The sequence below is a fragment of the Ciconia boyciana genome, chromosome 5 (genome assembly GCF_034638445.1).
Source record: "Ciconia boyciana chromosome 5, ASM3463844v1, whole genome shotgun sequence".
NCBI lineage: Eukaryota > Metazoa > Chordata > Aves > Ciconiiformes > Ciconiidae > Ciconia > Ciconia boyciana.
The window spans coordinates 2,574,472-2,591,995 of NC_132938.1; the positions used below are offsets into that span (position 1 = coordinate 2,574,472).

Here is a 17,524-nt window from a genome sequence, read left to right on the forward strand (position 1 = left end):
TTATGGAACGGGTCATTCGTGACGCTCCACTTCAAGTTGCTTCAAGCACCTCTGTCATAAAGTCTGAATGGGGGTATTTTATGCTTTGGGCTTGGGCTGTAAATATTCACCCCTGGCCTTTGTTCTATGAAGCAATTCTCAGCTTGAGGATATATTTACTTAAAATTTTGCAGGAAAATTTCTCAAATGGTCAATCTGCTTGATTTATTTAAAGTGGGATCCCAAAGTGTTTTACGGCTTTTACAGGCTGGCTGTGTTTATAACCATCCTGGGGAGTATCTTCTGCAATTCATATAGCGGAGAGGGTGAAGGAGGGTCATAATTTCTATTTTAACCTACTTTTCTAGCAGCTGACATGATACTGACAAAGTCATCTCTTCTAGAATAAAACCTGCCATGCTTTATCCTTGTCCAGAGGAGATCCTTTGGAGGAAGCCAGGGCAAAAAAGTCAAGCACTTTTTTTCCCCTCTATGGATTCTGCTCAGATATGTGCATGGAAAATTCAGTGGTGTCTGAAAGCAGAGACCATGAGCAGCTCTGGCTCATTTTGTAGATCTCAGTGAAATTGCAGACCAAATGATATTGCAAAGAAAGTGGTTCCTTGTGTTTGGAGTTCTTCAAGATATGACATCCCAAGGCAGAGTTTTCTACATGTTGGAAATAGTTTCTCTCTCCACATTTGGCAGATCCAAACAAGCCTTGAGTGCTAAATAAACCAGGTCTATGAATAAATCAGGGGTAGGAGAACTCAAAATTGAGGTGTTGTGAGATTTGAGATAACTGAAAGCTTGCCATTGGCCATGAGGCACTTCAAAATAGTCTGGAGTTTAATGAAAGGTTTTGCATTTGAGTTGCCATTCGGATATTTCAGGAGGAAACCTCCTGGTGGGTTCACCCAAAGTTTGTAATAAACGTAATTGAAATATCTGAACTCCAGCTGCTACCTTCTACTCTAATCAAGAGCAACATAAGCAGCTTCTTCTTAGAAAACACCCTATGACTGCTGAGGGAAGAGAAATGGATACACTGGGCTCAAGCGGTGAACTGGGAGTGCAGCAGAGGCAGATGCAGAAATTCAGGGCACGAGAGGTAGCAGGTGGAAGGAGGAAAAAGGGACTTTATGGAGAGATCAATAGACTCATGGAGAGAGGGAGATCTCATGAAGCCCTCAGAGATGGAAATCAGGGCCCCACATTTTTCCCAGGAGAGAGGATTTTCTAATGTTGTCTGAGTTGGGTCTTTCCAGGAGCAGACCCTGGAGGGGCTCAAAAACCAGAAGGTGCCCCCACCTTATCTACCCTGTGAAGAGTAAAGTATCCTTACCCTTCTGGTTCCTATCCAAAGGGAAGACAAGTTCTGTTAGGGACAAGGACTTCCTCTGGGAAGCATTTGAGAAGTCCTCCTTCAAGGTCATGACAGCAGTTTCTGTTTTCATAGTACAGCAGGATCCGAAATTATGTTATAGGCATGGGGGCTGATTCTCCCCTTCCATAAACCAGGTTTGCCTCTTCATCACTCCCCCAAGACATGGTGCAATCATGCCTGACCTACGTCAACATGCTCCAGAGCATCATACCAACTGGAAATCGTGCAATTTGCTTTGTCCTCAACCCCTGTCTCCTCTCCACTACCTGGGTGCCACCATGCCCTGCTGAGCACGGCTGAGCCTCTGGCCCTGCCATTGCCGAGGTGCAGCCATGCAGCCATGAGCCTTGGAGCAAGCACTGGCCAGGACCCATCCCCAGGAGTCAGTCTGCATGTGGCCAACCTGTTTTAGAGAGGAAGAGCATTTAATAGGATGGAAATGGTCTGCTCCAGGCCATGGGGGCACAGCACCACTGAGCCCTGCTGAGCATGTTTAATTTATTGGTGTACACGTAGCAATAATGCCTTCCTCCCATGCTTTCCTCTATTCTTTCAGCATGGGGAACAAAGCACTTTTGGTATTTTTACAAGTAACTGAGGAGAATTTACAGAAGCTTGGAAAAAGCCAAGGCAAAATGGTGGGAGTCCTGGGGAGGTGGTGACAGTGAACAAGGGCCAACTCCTGGGACACATGTGGGCTGACTCCATGTCAAAACACCCCACACAGAGCCATTCATAGCTTCAGGGAGGTGTAGGCAGAGTTAAATCATGTGCAAGGAGGAGAGGCTGGGGTCTCCATAGCATTGGGCTGCTGTTAACTTTGGAGGACAGAAATGAGATAGAGAGCTGGGGGAGCAAAGTGCTTGGAGAGCTTTTTGTGCTCCAAGCAGGAAAGAGCAAGCACCAGGGACTGACTGAGTCTTTGCCACATATAATCCTGCTTCCAAGCTGACCCCATCCAGGGTCACTCTCTCAAATCAGGAAGAACCTCATCTCCAGGAGAGAGGTGACCTCTCCTTCTGGCTCCTCAGCTGGAGGCCACATGCATCTCACTGCTGCTGGTGGCCCAGCAATATGGGAGAGAGGTCTGGGTTGAGGTGTTGAATCTCAGGTTGTGTCTTGTCTCCTTAACATCCCTCCAACTTCCTTTCACCCACTCCTGTTCCTCTGCGACACTGCTGAGCAGTGCTGCAGCACACTTGAGCAGCCAGTGTGCTTCAGCCCCATCACTGGGGCAATCCATGAGTAGGAGTGACAAGCCCGGGCATTTGAACCCTCCAGTTGACATATTGGAGAGGGATCTACCCACTTAAAGACTTCAGAAGCAGGGTTGTTGCTTGTAGCGTGGATGGTGATGAGAGGGATTTCCATCTGTGCATGTGAAGAGGGACATCCCAGCCTGGTCCAGCTCATGGGAAATACAATTCATTTCCCACCTGGGGCTGCTCCATCACCCTTACACCCCTTCTCCGGTTTTCTTGCAGAAGGTATGGCGGAAGCTGTCAGCTCAAGCAGGGACTGCCTTCAAGCAGGCGAGTCCTGCACCAACGACCCCATTTGCAGCGCCAAATTCAGAACCCTCCGGCAATGCATCGCAGGCAATGGAGCCAACAAGCTGGGCCCTGATGCCAAGAACCAGTGCCGGAGCACCGTGACAGCCCTGCTCTCCAGCCAGCTGTATGGCTGCAAGTGCAAGCGAGGCATGAAAAAGGAGAAGCACTGCTTGAGTGTCTACTGGAGCATCCACCACACGTTGATGGAAGGTCAGTTGAGCAGGGTACTCATTTCCCATGATCTTCCTAAAAAGGAACTACTGCTGGGGCTTTCTACAGAGCTCCCCTGCACCAAAGTGGCTGCAAAAAAGGTCACACCTGTAGTATCCCATTCCCTCTCAAGACCTACTGACCTGCACAGTAATGACATCTCGGGGAAAGCAATCCTGAAAACCTGAGACACCTCCTTCCTTTTTTTTTAACCTGGCCTCTTTTTTATGACGTTCCCAGTACACCTTGAGATCTTTTGCTGGGGAAATGCATGGTATGTTTTGCATCTAAGTATGCTAACCAAGACCATGAAAGCCGTGGATTTTACTGAAACACTATACAAAGCATGGGCATTGAGGAAAAAACAGCATGAACTTAAAAAAAGTCACTCTCTTGGAGGCTCTCAAATGCACCAGTGTCTTTGGGTTAGTGAAGATTTGGGGCTGGTGACATCAAGTTGGAATTTAAAGTGTTCCCAGAGCCAGTATTTAGTAAGTTTGGATTTTGACGGTTTTTAAGAATCATCATAAAAGTGCATAACTCTTCCTTGTCAGGCTGGTAAGTATTTTATGCACCATGAAAATTAAAATGGGGAATAAAATAGAACCTTCCAGCCATGGGCAGCGAAATAGATTAATAAAACACTGCTGGCTGAAAATTGAAAGGAAAGGTGCAGGGGTGATAGGCCAAAAGGCCAAGCAAAACAAAGAGGATGGAGGCTATAATACACAGGCTTGCCAGAAAAAGAACTGCTTGATCAAGTTCCCGGAAAGCTTTTGGGTGCCACAGGTTGTAGGGTGCAGAGCAGGGTGATATGAACTTACTGGGGAAATAAGAGACCTCAGCAGCTTCCAGGATCCAGTCTTTCCCATAATTAATTACCAGGTGAACTTGTCTGCATTGAAGTGAAGCCTGCAGAAGAGGTGGCAATACAGCCTCTCCATTCATCTTAACAGGCTGCGTCGCAACCCCTTCCCTGCCTGAATCTTTTTGACCTTCACAGCCTGAATCTTTGGACACAGTTCATCTGTGACATGGCTGTGCAGACAGTGGTGTCAGGAGGACTTCCATCTCTGGGACCACTGCTGGAAGAGCAGGGGCAGGATGGCAGCGAGCGCTGGGAGCAGGCAGGGGCCAGGCGTGGGACTCCAGATGCAGAGTAGGAGATGGATGATGGATGGCCAGGCTGGATGGGCTTCCTGCCCAGCGGCTTGGGACCTCCGTCTTGGAGATGACTGTGAGAGGGCTGTTATCAGAGACTGCCAAGACTCTGCCCACTTCTCCTCTGCTGTCGTGTCCTGAGCCCTGCATTTTTTCAAGCACCGAGTTCACTTGCAATGCAGATTCACACTCCCAAACCTTTGATTTCCTTGCCTTAATTTCCCTGGGGAAATATATTTCATAATAGTCACGTGTTTCAGTCCTTACACATGTTTAATTGACTGAGAAAGGAAGCCAATCCACATGCTCCGTGTAGGGCTTTGTCTCTCAGTCATACGTACCCAGGAGGCTGTAAAAAGCTTCCTAGAAGCCCTCTTATAAAATCAATTGTGGAAGTGTGTGCTCAGGGAATTTACAAAGCATACTATTTACTCAGCTTCTCTTGAGTGCGCCTGTGTTTAGCCACCTTCCCATTTGGAGACACAATAACATGATGACAACCCGATAACAATTCTCTGATAAGGTGCTATATCATCAGGACATAAAACTGCTATGCTGGAACATACAAATGGGCCCCTCTCCAGTCAGTAACGACGCAAGATATTTCAATGAAGGTGTAAAGCTGCCTTGTAATGCACCTGTGGTAATTGCACAGGGCTGTGTACCCTGGGAGCCATTTCTTCCTGACCGCAGCTGGTGATCAGCATATGCCCGGAGCATGAGGTTTGATAGTCCTTTTATCCCAGCCAGTACATCTGCTGCTGCTGCTGTCCATATCCATCTAAATATCTAATAAAAAAAAAATGATACTGAGCTGTTTGCTTCAATAATATTCTGTGGTATCCATCAGGATGACGGGGCATTACAGACCATTGAGCGGATGAAAGGGAAGCACCGATTGAATAAAATTAGCTTCCTAAAAACTTAAAAATGAAGAGGGGAAGTTTCTGCAGGAGCTGTGGGTCATTAGCTCCGTGCCAAGTAAGAAAGGGCTGTTGGCAAGGAGAAAGGGAGGGGTGCTAATAAATATGAAAGTGTGTGTTGCCACACACAGAACCCTGTGCACAGCCCAGGCTGTGTCCTAGAAACAGGTGAGGACCATTGACCCAAGGAGGGACATAGAGGAAATAGCACGAATGGTGATGGAAACCCCATGTGTGTAGGGAGCTGGTGGTTTGAACTCTGCCCATGAGCAAGAGCCTGTGCTACAGGCTGGTGTCCTCAGTGGCAATCCCTGTAAAGGGGCCCAAGACTTGAGCTATAGAGGGTTGCAACCCAACAGTTCCCTGAGAGGCTGTCCTACTCCAAAGCTGTGATACATTTTTAAAAGCCAGTTACAGCCTATTCCCTTCTCTAAGGATATGGCCACACATCAGTTCCTGCGACTCTGAGTATCCATTTACTTATGGCCTTTAGAGCACACGTCCCCTTGGACCCACCAAGCAAACCTGCACTGCAGCAGTTGAACCTTGTACATCTCAGCCCTCAGGAGCCTCAGCTGCCTTCTCACCAACTTCTCTTTTCACTCCAGGCATGAATGTACTGGAGAGTTCCCCTTACGAGCCATTCATCAGGGGCTTTGATTACGTCCGGCTGGCATCCATCACTGCAGGTAGGTGGGTGGGAAGATGCTCTTACACTTACTGGTTCAAACTGGGGGGAACTGGCTGTGGGATCAAGCGCTACAGACAGGGCAGTTCTTTGTGCTCTCTTGTGGTCTCTTCACAAAGCATTGCATGGTTCAGCTCTAGCAATCATTTTTCCAAGGAGCTGCTTATGATTCTTGTGCTAAACTGTTACATGTCCTAGGAAGAAGCACTTGTGATTTTTGTCCTTTGGCTTTTTCATGTCCATACTGTGAAGGGCTGGGACTGAGGGATGTTGTAGGAAGACCTCTTCCAATGAGCCCTCACGGATGGGCTGATTCTCCATAGCAGGTGGATGACCTGTGCCGTGCAGACACCCTGCCGAGCAGGGGCTGCTTGGGTATCGTTAGGTATGAGAAGGTGCTTCCACATCAGTCACAGGGTCAAACTCTGCAGGCAAAAAGGTCAATAACCCAACCTACAAGTTGATCCCAGCCACAGCCTTTAACCCCATGCCCTCAGGGCAACCTCAGGACTCAGACCTGTGTTCTGCTCTGCATCATGTAATCCACTTAATAACGTGAGCAGAGCTGCCCGACACCTTTTAACCCCCTCGAGGGCATGAACCCGCGGCTCAGCAGTTAAAAGGTCAGTGCGGTAGCTATTAAGCCATCCATCACCAACATCACAGCTGCCACCGCAACCAGCGTTTGACTCTGCTTATGCACCACAGCCGTGGGGAAGCTTTACCAACAGTGATTTTTGTTACTAAACTACCCGTCTGGGAGCAGGTAACGTACTCCTCGTGTGTCTCTGGCAGATGTGCCAAAACAGCAGTCCTGTTGCAGCTCTTCCCAAATGTGCACCTGACGCTGGGGTTGCATCCACAGCTGGAGTGCACCCAAGCGAGTAAGGAGCAGCAGGTCCGTGCAGCCGACGGATGTCTGCAGTCCCCGCGATGGCAAGGCACTCGTTAGGTGAAAATGTCCAGGAGCAAATTAACCCATCAGCCCTCGACAATCTGAGCAGCGAGGGGAAGGGGGAGTGCTCCCTGACCTCACATCTTCTTATTGACTCCACTTGACTGATTTGAGCATGGAAAGTGAAGCATGCACAAAGCTGTTTGCCGGGTCATGGCCTTCTTTACTAGAGTTTTTCCCCTTTCGCTTGAAAGTCCTACAGGGCTCTTCAGAGCATGGCAAAATCTAGGGATGGGGATTTTTATGCATGGTTAACACATTGTCAGGTTTTTAAAGCAGACTGAAACCAGTTGGGCAGCAAAGCGAATGGGCCCAGAACAGCAGGAATATGCCAAAGCATATGCCAAAGCAACCACCTAGGGACATGAATTTTCTTGGTTTAACCTTTTTTGCCCTATTTATACTCATCCACACCTTCTATAGCATAACTTATGACCTTCTGTGCTGTGCCTGTCCAGTGCCCAGGATCATATGGTCAGCATTGCCAAAGGACCATCTTTCAAATCTGCCAAAAAAAATTCCCAAGAACTTGTTGAAACATAAGACATCCCGATGACCGTATGCCAAGTCAGAGCAACAGTTATTTTTGACCCCATTTTACACAAACAATATATGGCCGCTATTAAATCTGTACAAACGGAATTATATCCCTCCAATCTAATTGATTTTAAAAAGCACATCCTCTGTTGTTGCGTGGGAAGAGGAGAAAAGCTAGTGTGTTCCTTGTGATTCATTAGCTGAACGGGTAATGAAACCCTTCCAAGTAACTGTTTCCTACACATTTGCTGACAGCTCCCCAGCATAAACCAATGCTCTAACAATATTCGTCTCTGGGCATTTTTAAAGGGAAGTACCTAAGTGGTGGGAACACACCAAGCAAAAGTTTCAGCCATCATAAAATAACTGCAAAACATGGAATGTGACTTCCAGCTTACTGTAAGCAGCAGGGACAACAGGAAGGGAAAAACAAATGCTTGGAGAAGGAGCATCTGATAACGTCAGTGAAAATGAAGGAGGGCAGCCAGTTTTGAAGTGCTCAGGGAGACTGTCAATGTTTTAACGCTTGTCAGCAGTGACTGGCTGGTTTTAACTCCTGGCCAAAGATAGGGCTTGACTCTGCATTGGAAATTTATCATTCTGGGGATTTTTCCTCTGTGAAAAAAATCCTTCTCTGCTGGGGAGAAAGTCCTTCTAGTGTGCTTCAGGTCATGGGCTTAATTCAGAGAGGTGAAAAACAGCTTCAAATTCATTTTCTGTCTCACGCTTGGAGGACCCTCATCATCTGTCCGATCAGACAGAGCCTAATGTCTCGACCAACTCCTGCCAGGGACTCTGTAGCATTTCCACCGTCTATAAAACAGAGCCACATCGGTCTTTGAAGGAGCTCCTTTCCCTCTTACCTATTCCCCACATTTGCAGAGGAGGTTGTCGGCATATAAACTCGTGAGACCCCTATTTGCCTACCGAAGACAGTGTCTTTCTCATCCATCACCACAGTTTTTGTTTTATTTTCCTGATTGTTCCCCCTGCTGCAAGTTTTCCTCCACCTTCCCTGCATCCCCACAGCACACCCCTGCTCTCCTACTCAGACTGCTAATCTGGGACTTTCTTTCCCATCTTGTTTAAGAGGGTGGAAATGCAGAGCAATTTTGCTGAAGCCAGCGAAGGGGTGACCTTGCAAAGGATGTGGAGAGAGACCCACATGTGCTCACATGCAGGCAAAATCAAGGTCCCAGGGGCATCAGGTTGGATGGTAGCTCTGATCCCCATCCCATGAAGGCACTGTCGCTGCTTAGGATGTGGGCATACTGGGCAAGATTGGTCTGGATGGGGGAAGCCAGAGCACTGTTGTGGCACTTTGAGACCCAGACAGCTCTCACTTAGCTGGGCAGGTCCTGGGATGAACACAGCACAGCCGCTGCCAAAGCCAGACTTGACCTTCCGGAGACCTGAGGAAACTCATTGCACAGGGTAGAGAGTCTGGGGTGCAAGGGTTAGTGCAGACCACCCATATATCAGGAGACCCAGCTTTGCCACTGACTCAGTGTTTGATCTTGAGCAACACTTTGGAAAAAGAAGGTCCATTAGAAGAGATCCCATCACACTGGTGGATCCAGTCATAGTCATAAGTAGGTGCACTTTCTAATGACCACTGTCTTCCCAGGCCTCAAGTTGGTTAATTAACGTTGGTAAAGTGTTATGAAATGCTCAGAGATGCAAAGCTTCGTTTTATTACATGTAGGAGCTTGGTGGAGCAGGCTCTGGGGTGTGAGGTTTGTTGTGTGGCTGTGGCACCTCTTGGGAAAGGTGAGTAGGGAAAGGGCATTTGGTCCTGCCAGGACAGAGAGCAAATGTGGACTTCACCCTGGCCACTGCCTTCCTGGAGCGGGTGGTGGTCTCACCGAGGTGGCCATGGATGGGAGCAGGATGGGGATGAAGATCTCAGCGTAGGGTGGTGCTGCTGGCGGGGAGGTCAGCGCAAAACCCTGTCACCATCTCCCACCACCCCACAGGGTCTGAGAACGAGGTGACTCAGGTGAACCGGTGTCTGGACGCTGCCAAAGCCTGCAATGTGGACGAGATGTGCCAACGGCTGCGGACGGAGTACGTCTCCTTCTGCATCCGGCGCCTGGCCCGGGCTGACACCTGCAACCGCTCCAAGTGCCACAAGGCTCTGCGCAAGTTCTTCGACCGCGTGCCGCCCGAGTACACCCACGAGCTGCTCTTCTGCCCCTGCGATGACACAGCCTGTGCTGAACGCCGGCGGCAGACCATCGTTCCTGCCTGCTCCTATGAGTCCAAGGAGAAGCCCAACTGCCTGGCACCTCTGGACTCCTGTCGGGAAAACTACGTCTGCAGGTAACGTTCACACACCAGGGTGGCCGACATGGAGAGCTGTCCCTTGGACAAGCCTGGGTTCATCCACCGGTGACAGCCCGGTGATCAGAGCCAATGCACCCACCTGAAGGATCCTGTCTGGAGGCACCCATCCCACCACAACCCACCGACATAGGCCATTGCCCAAGTGGCTCCTTCCCATGACCCATGTCCTTGTCTCATACTCTATACAGAACACGTTAAGAGACAGGAGAAGATTTGAGAAGTTTTTGCTGGAGCTTTTTTAGACCTTTTCTGTGAGTTTTTGGGTTTGGTCCTAAAGAAAGACCTGCTATGGAAATAGTTCCAGGAAGGTGCAAGCTAAGCAGGGATGTGGTGTGGGGTACTTGCAGCCACTTTCACCAACCTGTCTCCTCACTGTCTATGTCCCCTAGCCCAGAGCATCCTACAGGAGCACCCAAGCTACCCTAACAGTCACAGGCACTTGTAGATACTTTAAAACCATGGCTTTCTTTTTTTTTTAAATTAGAAAAATTAATCTTATATATAAAAAATATACCCTTCTGCTGCAAGGCTGGATGTTCTAGTGATTGCCATAGCAGTCGGAGAGTCACAGTTCTCACTCCAGATCCACCACGTAGTATGTAGCCAGGGTGGTTTGCTCCTCTGTTTCCATTTAAGCCCCGTGCACGCACACATGCACAGCCCCATGCCAGTGTGCACACTCACAGGCATACCCCTTAAGTTTTTTTCCCTCAGCTGTGCTATTTTCACCCCTCTATTTCTCAGAAAGTCTTTGATATTCCAGAAGGTTAATCCACATACAGCTCTCAGGAGCGGAGCCCATCTGTCAGTAAGAGATGTAAGACCGTAACAGCAGCTGTACTGCACCAAACGTGGTGGTCCCAGCCCAGTGTCCTGTCTGCAGCTGTGGCCATGAGCAGACACATGGAGAAGAACACAAGAGCAAGTGTAGGACACATCTCCCAGTATTGTCCCAGTCTCTAATTATTGTGGGCTTTGGGACTTCCTGAGCTGAACTTCCAGCAACGATTCCCTACCACCATGTCATCTTTAAATTACAATTAAAAAATTATGTCTTTTCACAAAGGGGAGTGAGAGCACCAGCATCCTCTTGGAAGGATGGACTGGTACTAATACCCTCACCCCTCTGCACCCCAGAAATGTGGATGAAGAACAACTGAGATATGTATCTGAAGCTGACTCTGAAAGATGCAAAGCCCCTGAGCCACACCAGGTCTTGCTCAGATTTCCCCCGGCTGCTCAGAGAATCCGAAATGGATGGGTACTGCTCTCCCCCTAACAAGACAAGTGGGCCCAGTGGGGAAGAAGAGGTTGAAAGGGGAGAGTGTTGCTTCCCAGGAGGCTGGAAACCGTTTCCTGCAAGCAGCACAGCTGTTAATTATCCGGTTCCTTGGTCTCTGAATATATAATATAAAACATCCTCTAGAGACGCAGCGGGAGCAAGGGGTTGACGTGTGACCTGGTCAAAGCTAGCAGTGCAGAAACCACAAGGAGAGCCAGGAACAAATGACGGCACTTTAAAGAAATAGAGTAAAATACTCCAGGGCTAACCCTGCCTGCGCTGCTTAGTCCTCCTGCAGCTTCTTCACAGCTGTAACCCCTTGAATTTCCCAGCTTGGAGGGGTGGGCTCTACTAACATGGATAATACAAAACCTGCAATCAGTACCTCCCTTCCCTAAATAATGCAGCAAAAACTTGGGCAAGACGAGTTTGCCTAGCCATGGCACAGGAGAAAGGGGTTGGTATGGGGCAAACATGGGAACAAAGAAGAGGGAAAAAAAAGGAGAAGACTGGGGAGGAGGAGTGAAGTGGGCAGGAAAGTGCAAGTCTGAGTGCTGACACTGACCAGGAGCACTGACAAAATGTCTGGAAGAGAGAGGCTGTCTGGGAAGAGCAAAGTGCTCAGTTTTTCTGAGATTGCCCAGGCAGAGCAAACATTTGAGGTAGCCAGTTCACAGTTCAGACGCTGCAGGTTGTCATCTAAAGGGCCCTACCTTCAAGTGTCAGCAGTGCTAGTGCTTGTTTGAATTTCCTAAGCAGCTCAAATGCCATGTGAGACGCCTTCTTACCTGGCCACAGGATGCCTGTTTAGATGGATCTGAATGTCCAATACGTCCTATGTCCTACCTGAAAGCCCCATGTGGATGTCTTAGATATCCTATAGTGTTCAAACACCACTAGATGCCTGTGTGCGACAACTGACTCATCCCTAAAGAATTAGGTGACAAATATCTGGTTGGCAGCATGATTTACAGAGTTTATCCAACCAAGCTAGCAGGGGACCCACATGCAAAGAGCAATCTGGCAATCTGTCTGAGTGACGCACCTACTTCCCTGCGTGGCCCAGACAGTCCCAACAAGCCCAGTGTGTGACTCAAAGCTTCTTTGTGCTAAGTGGTTGGGTTTTGTGCTTTGACCTAGACAACGTGAAAACCGAGGCACAACAGTCTGTGGTCAGAGCCGTATGTCACACACCTCTTGTTCCACAGGCTCCAGAGAGTCCAACCTGAGAATGGGTGCCTGCAGCAGAGGATGTGGCAGCAGGCCTGATAACGGGTAGAGCATTTCATATCTGAGCCTTTGGGCATTTCCCTTAATCTGAGGATGACCTCAGCTACATTTAGAGCAGTCTTTGAAGAGAGAGAAACTGGACCAGAGTGATTCTCTCAGCAAATCAGCCTAGAAATGAAGGCTTAGGTCTCTAGGGGAAGTTAGTACCCAGGAGTCAGATAATGGCAATATAGAATGAATCTTCTCGCTGCCTTTAACAGCTCTTCCCTTGAAAACTAGCTTCGCACACCAGAAAACAAACATTTTGTCCAAGACTGGACATTTCTTGCAGTCCCAGAGGAAGCCTGTAAAACGTTAACTACAGCACCTATTCATGTCTCATCTCAAAGGGATAAAACCCACTTCTGCGTTTGTTGAGGAGGGCAGGAGAGTATGAAATGACATTCATTCAAACTGGTTTAGCAACACCTACAGCAGCAAAGGATTTTGCAAATGTGTTCCCTCCTGTAAACACCACCACTGTGCTGTTATGTCCCTTTTTGCCCCCAATATCTGTGCTAATATGTCCCATCTTGTGCTCTCGCTCCATCAGGTCACGCTATGCGGAGTTCCAGTTTAATTGCCAGCCGTCCCTGCAGGCTGCGAGCGGCTGCCGGAGGGACAGCTATGCTGCCTGTCTGCTGGCGTACACAGGGATCATAGGTAAGAGGCTGCATCCTTCGGCTGGTCTCTCTCCCACTCTCTGGGTGGGAAATATCTCCTCTGGGTGGGAAACATCTCCTCTTACTCTGGCCACCTAAAAGCTATGAGGACAGTAAGGTGGAAAGCTGAGACTGGGATCTCAGGGAGATGCTGGGCTTTCTCTCTGCAGTGACTAGAGAAGGAGCCTAAGACAAGAGCATGGGGTAACTTTAGGATAGCTGCAGCAGAGGGAGAAAAAACATGCACCATGGGCTGCTGCAAGATCCCAGCTTCTCTCTCAGGTGGAAATAGATGGGCTGTCCCAGGGCAGCTGCTCTGTCAGGGGTTCCCTGATGCCATCACCAGTGATGCCACTGGAAATCACCATCCACTGCCATCTTGCTGACTTCAGAGGATGTCAAATTGGGTTTTCAGATGCTGCAGAGACCCAGCTGGCAGCAGTTAGCACAAGCACAGCCAGAGTCCAAAGAGAAGCGCCAATGGCCATTGGACTTGGTCCATCCTGACGGTTGGGATGGATTGACAGCTTTTTGGGTCAAGATTTCATTCTGGTTTAATCCTTCCTTTGTTGTCTCTGCCATTCTGGAGACTGAGTTTGGCTTTTTCAAAGACAGCGTGGAAACCTTTACGCACATTCACATACAGTTTTTGAATGTTATTAGGGAACCTGAGTTCCCTGGAGCTGCCCATTCCTTGGACTGGATAGCACGTTTTTATTGACTGAAGGCTTTGTTGGTGGTGGGGCGAAAAAAAAGGTTGCGACTGCCCCTCTTCTCCTCCCTGGGAGCAAAACAGACCTGTGACACCAGTACTTGAAGGGTTTTCTTGTGGTGCCACCATGGAGGGGCTCAGCTGAGGCTGTAAGCAGACCAACCCAAGAGAGCAGCAAGGAGGGAAATCATTGTCCCTTCTTGAAGTACCAGCCTTGCGGTGACACTTCTCCATGCTTCCCGGCAGGCAGCCCCATCACACCCAACTACATTGACAACTCAACTTCCAGCATAGCTCCCTGGTGTACGTGCAATGCCAGCGGCAACCGGCAGGAAGAGTGTGAGAGCTTTCTGCATCTCTTCACCGACAATATCTGTCTCCGTAAGTATCGCCCGGCACATTGCTGCTCCGGCAGCATCGCCTGCAAGCTGGTGAGGCTTCTTGTGAATGAGGGTATGAAGATGCCCTGGTCCTCAAGAGTCTATCGGTGTCCAGCTCCCTGTGCTTTCAACAAAGGAGCTCTGAAGACCCTCGGGCATGCATTTGGGTGATGCAGTCAAAGGAGGCTGGAGAAGGGATGCGTGTGCTTTCCCGTGGAAATGTTGCCCTGACAACACTTTTCTCCATCTCTTTCCCACACAAAGAAAATGCTATTCTGGCCTTTGGCAATGGGACCTACCTGAATGCAGCTGTGGCCCCATCCATCCCCCCCACCACACAGACGTACAAGCAGGAGCGAAATGCCAACAGAGCCGTGGCGACCCTCAGAGAGAACATCTTCGAGCACCTCCAGCCCACCAAGGTAGGAGAGGGCTGGCCTGGCCCTAAGATACACCTCCTCCATGCCCTCCCGCCCTCCTCACCTCAGCTCCCTCTTCCATCTGTGTCATTTCAGCTATGTGCAGACATCCAACCTCACCTCCACCTCCTGGAGTCCCTGATTCACCCTCTTCATGCCCTGACATATTCTTGCCCAACATCAAGCACAGGGCTACATGCTCCTATCCCTGACTCTGCCCTCCTGCCTGTTGGCCGCCTTCTCTTTTCTTTCATGGGTGCTACAGAGAGATACGGGGTTTCTAAAGTACTGGGAAATCCATGGGCTTTTCAGGAGTGCAGAAGAGGAGCCAGGACCACTGCTTTGGCTCCTCACGCTCTTGCAGGGCATCCGCACGGCTTCAGACAAGCATTTCAGCTGCCTGGGCCACAGGTTCCTCCCTTGTTAGATGAGGATCCTGGAGGTCATAACATTGAGGCTTAACTGACTAAGGTTTGCTAAGCATTGGAAAATTTCAGATGAAAGGTTCTAGTCATCAGCAAATTATTAGTATCAAAATAACATTAAACTGAAATTATTTTAAAGCAAATAACAGGTTAATTTACTGATGATGGCAGTAGTAGGCATTAAATATTTTATTTTTAAATAAAAAGCAATGACCTTGATTTGCCACCGACCAGAGTAATTTTCAGATTGAATTATTTTAATATTGAATAATTAACAGTGACCCTGATTTGCTGTACGTTCAGGTAACAGAAGCTGTCAGTTAACTAGACTCTAAGGACTGAGTGTGGACTTTGCACAGGGCTAGCCGATACCTTCAGAGAGCTTCCACACACAGGGTTTTTTAAGCCTCTTCCCTGTTTCTTTTGCTGGGAAAACATCCGATTCACCTCCCTCCACTCTGTTTTCACAGAGCAGCAGGTTGGGAGGTGCAGAAATGTGGCCTCAGCTTCCCTGCCTGCTTTTCAGGGCATTGGTGGCCATGCACAGCACAGGCATACTTTCATCAGGCCATAAACTCTGCACCCAGGAGATTTGAAGGACTCACTTCTAGCCAGTGCTCCCCAGACCTTAACACAATCCAAGTAGTGGCCTGAGGTCCAGACCTTGCACTGGGAACTTTATTCTGGAAATGATGGAGAAGCTGTGAACCTCCCTCATCAACCTCTGGGCTGACAGTCCAGCCCAGATAGCCAACTGCTGCTGCCACCAGCGAGTGGGAAGCTGGAGAAAGCAACTGCAGTAAGGGATGGCTCTACCACATTGCCAGCCTCCACATGACAGCAGCACATCCCTCTGCTGAGGTGTGAGTGCTATGGAGCATGGTCCCTGCTGACACTGCAAGAGAACGCAGGGAGTTGGGTCTTGACTTTGGACTCAACTTCAAAACCAGATCCTGTTCAATGTTTAATGAGGTTGGTGCCTCTGGACCAGAAGAGGAAAGCTACGATGGACCGATTAGTCCATCTGCTTTCCATCTTCATAGCAGTGCAGAGCCTTGGCTCTAAATTATCTCAGTTATCAACTAATGCAAATAAAGGTCTCTAGTAAAGCAAATTTTCCGCCACAGGTGTCAATGCACTGTAAAAGGAGAAGAGTGCATTTTCTCTGCAGGGGGTAGGCACCCAGGGTGGCAGTCAGTCACATAAACACATGCACTGTATTTTGGACTAAGCCACCTGGCTCCCAGCTGCTGCTTGGTGAAATGTCTACCAGCCCCATGGAGATGTATTCAACACGCAGGGGACATCTCCACCTGGAGAGGCCACCAGGTCAAGCTGCTGGCCAGCAATGGCTCCATAAGCTGCATGGATCTCCATTGACCAGAGTGGGCATCCAGGCGCCCACCTTGCACAAAGACACCTCCAACCAGTGCCCAGACCTGTGGGCTGCAAACCCAGTGCTGTGCCCACGAGGTGACCCTGCTGTATGCCATGGCACTACCACCACCTTCACCACCATCTCCAATAGAGCTGAGCTGACCTCCAGACTAGAGCTGGGGTGTTGAGACTAGCCCTGGCTCCCTCTGCACATGCACACACATAGGAAGGCTGCACGGTCCCCAAGCCCTAAATTCTCAGAGGGACCAAGGTGGGGAACAACCATGCCACTCATCCCATGCTGCCTCCTTTCTCTTGCAGGTGGCCGGAGAGGAGAGGCTCCTGCGGGGCTCCACTCGTCTATCATCAGGGACCTCCAGCCCAGCAGCTCCCTCCTGCTGGGCAGCCTCTCCGCTGCAGATGTGGCTTCTCCCCACTCTTGCTTCACTGAGCCTCTTCGTGATGTGAAGCAGGGCGGGCACACGCCAGGCAGAGACTCTCTTTGTGTTGGTTTCTTTACAAAACAACCAGACCAGTAACTTTTTCGGGGTGGGGGGGGAGGAGGGAGGGGATGGGAAGGAGAGGTGAGCGTGTGGTCATCCCTTCCTCCTCCTCATCAGTCTGCCAATTTATTTGATTTTATACAATCAGCATCGTCGACAACCAGCTCATTCTTGGTCCTGGCCACCTTTCCACCCCACAGCTTGGTTGTTGTCTCTCCAGCTCTCTGCGGATGGGGTCGGAGCCATGGATGATTCCCCTGCAAAAGGTGAAGGAGAGAGTTGAGCCAAGAAATGAGAGCTGCAAAGAAAATGCTTTTGCCTGCTGCAGCCAAGAGGGGAAAGACTTTTGATGGATGAGCTGTCAGGAGGTTTCCTGAAGCCCTGACTCACACTGGGGGGCTCTTGACGGGATACGTCAAGCGATGTGGAGTTCAGACTGCCTCCAGGGTTGCTCAGGACCTGAAGGGCAGCCCACCTGGTTCAGACTGAAGAAACCAGAGCACCAGTAAGAAGGTGGTTGGTTTTGTTCACTGGAGAGGATCCTGGAGCACCTCTGGGGTGGACCAAGTAACCTTGCTACGAACTGGCTGGTGGGGATTATCCATCCTCTTGAAACCATGGCCAGCATGCAACCAGCACGCATCTCCAAGCTGTCACCTACCCCTCTTGCCCTCCTTTTTAGAGAAACATGTGTCATGTATTGATGGTGTTCAGGAAGAAACACGTGTGTTGCATTCTGTTTACGGCTGGCTTTCT

At 49.4% G+C, this 17,524-nt stretch overlaps 1 protein-coding gene across 1 annotated transcript; it reads left to right on the forward strand.

The window, feature by feature from the left end:
- Positions 1 to 2,855: 2,855 nt before the first annotated feature.
- Positions 2,856 to 16,733, forward strand: GFRA4 (GDNF family receptor alpha 4). The gene is made up of 7 exons (XM_072862348.1): positions 2,856 to 3,129; positions 5,822 to 5,902; positions 9,370 to 9,715; positions 12,844 to 12,953; positions 13,911 to 14,045; positions 14,309 to 14,466; positions 16,587 to 16,733. Exons 1-7 carry the CDS (start codon positions 2,856 to 2,858, stop codon positions 16,731 to 16,733), a joined length of 1,251 nt encoding a protein of 416 aa, XP_072718449.1.
- The last annotated feature ends 791 nt before the right edge of the window (positions 16,734 to 17,524 follow it).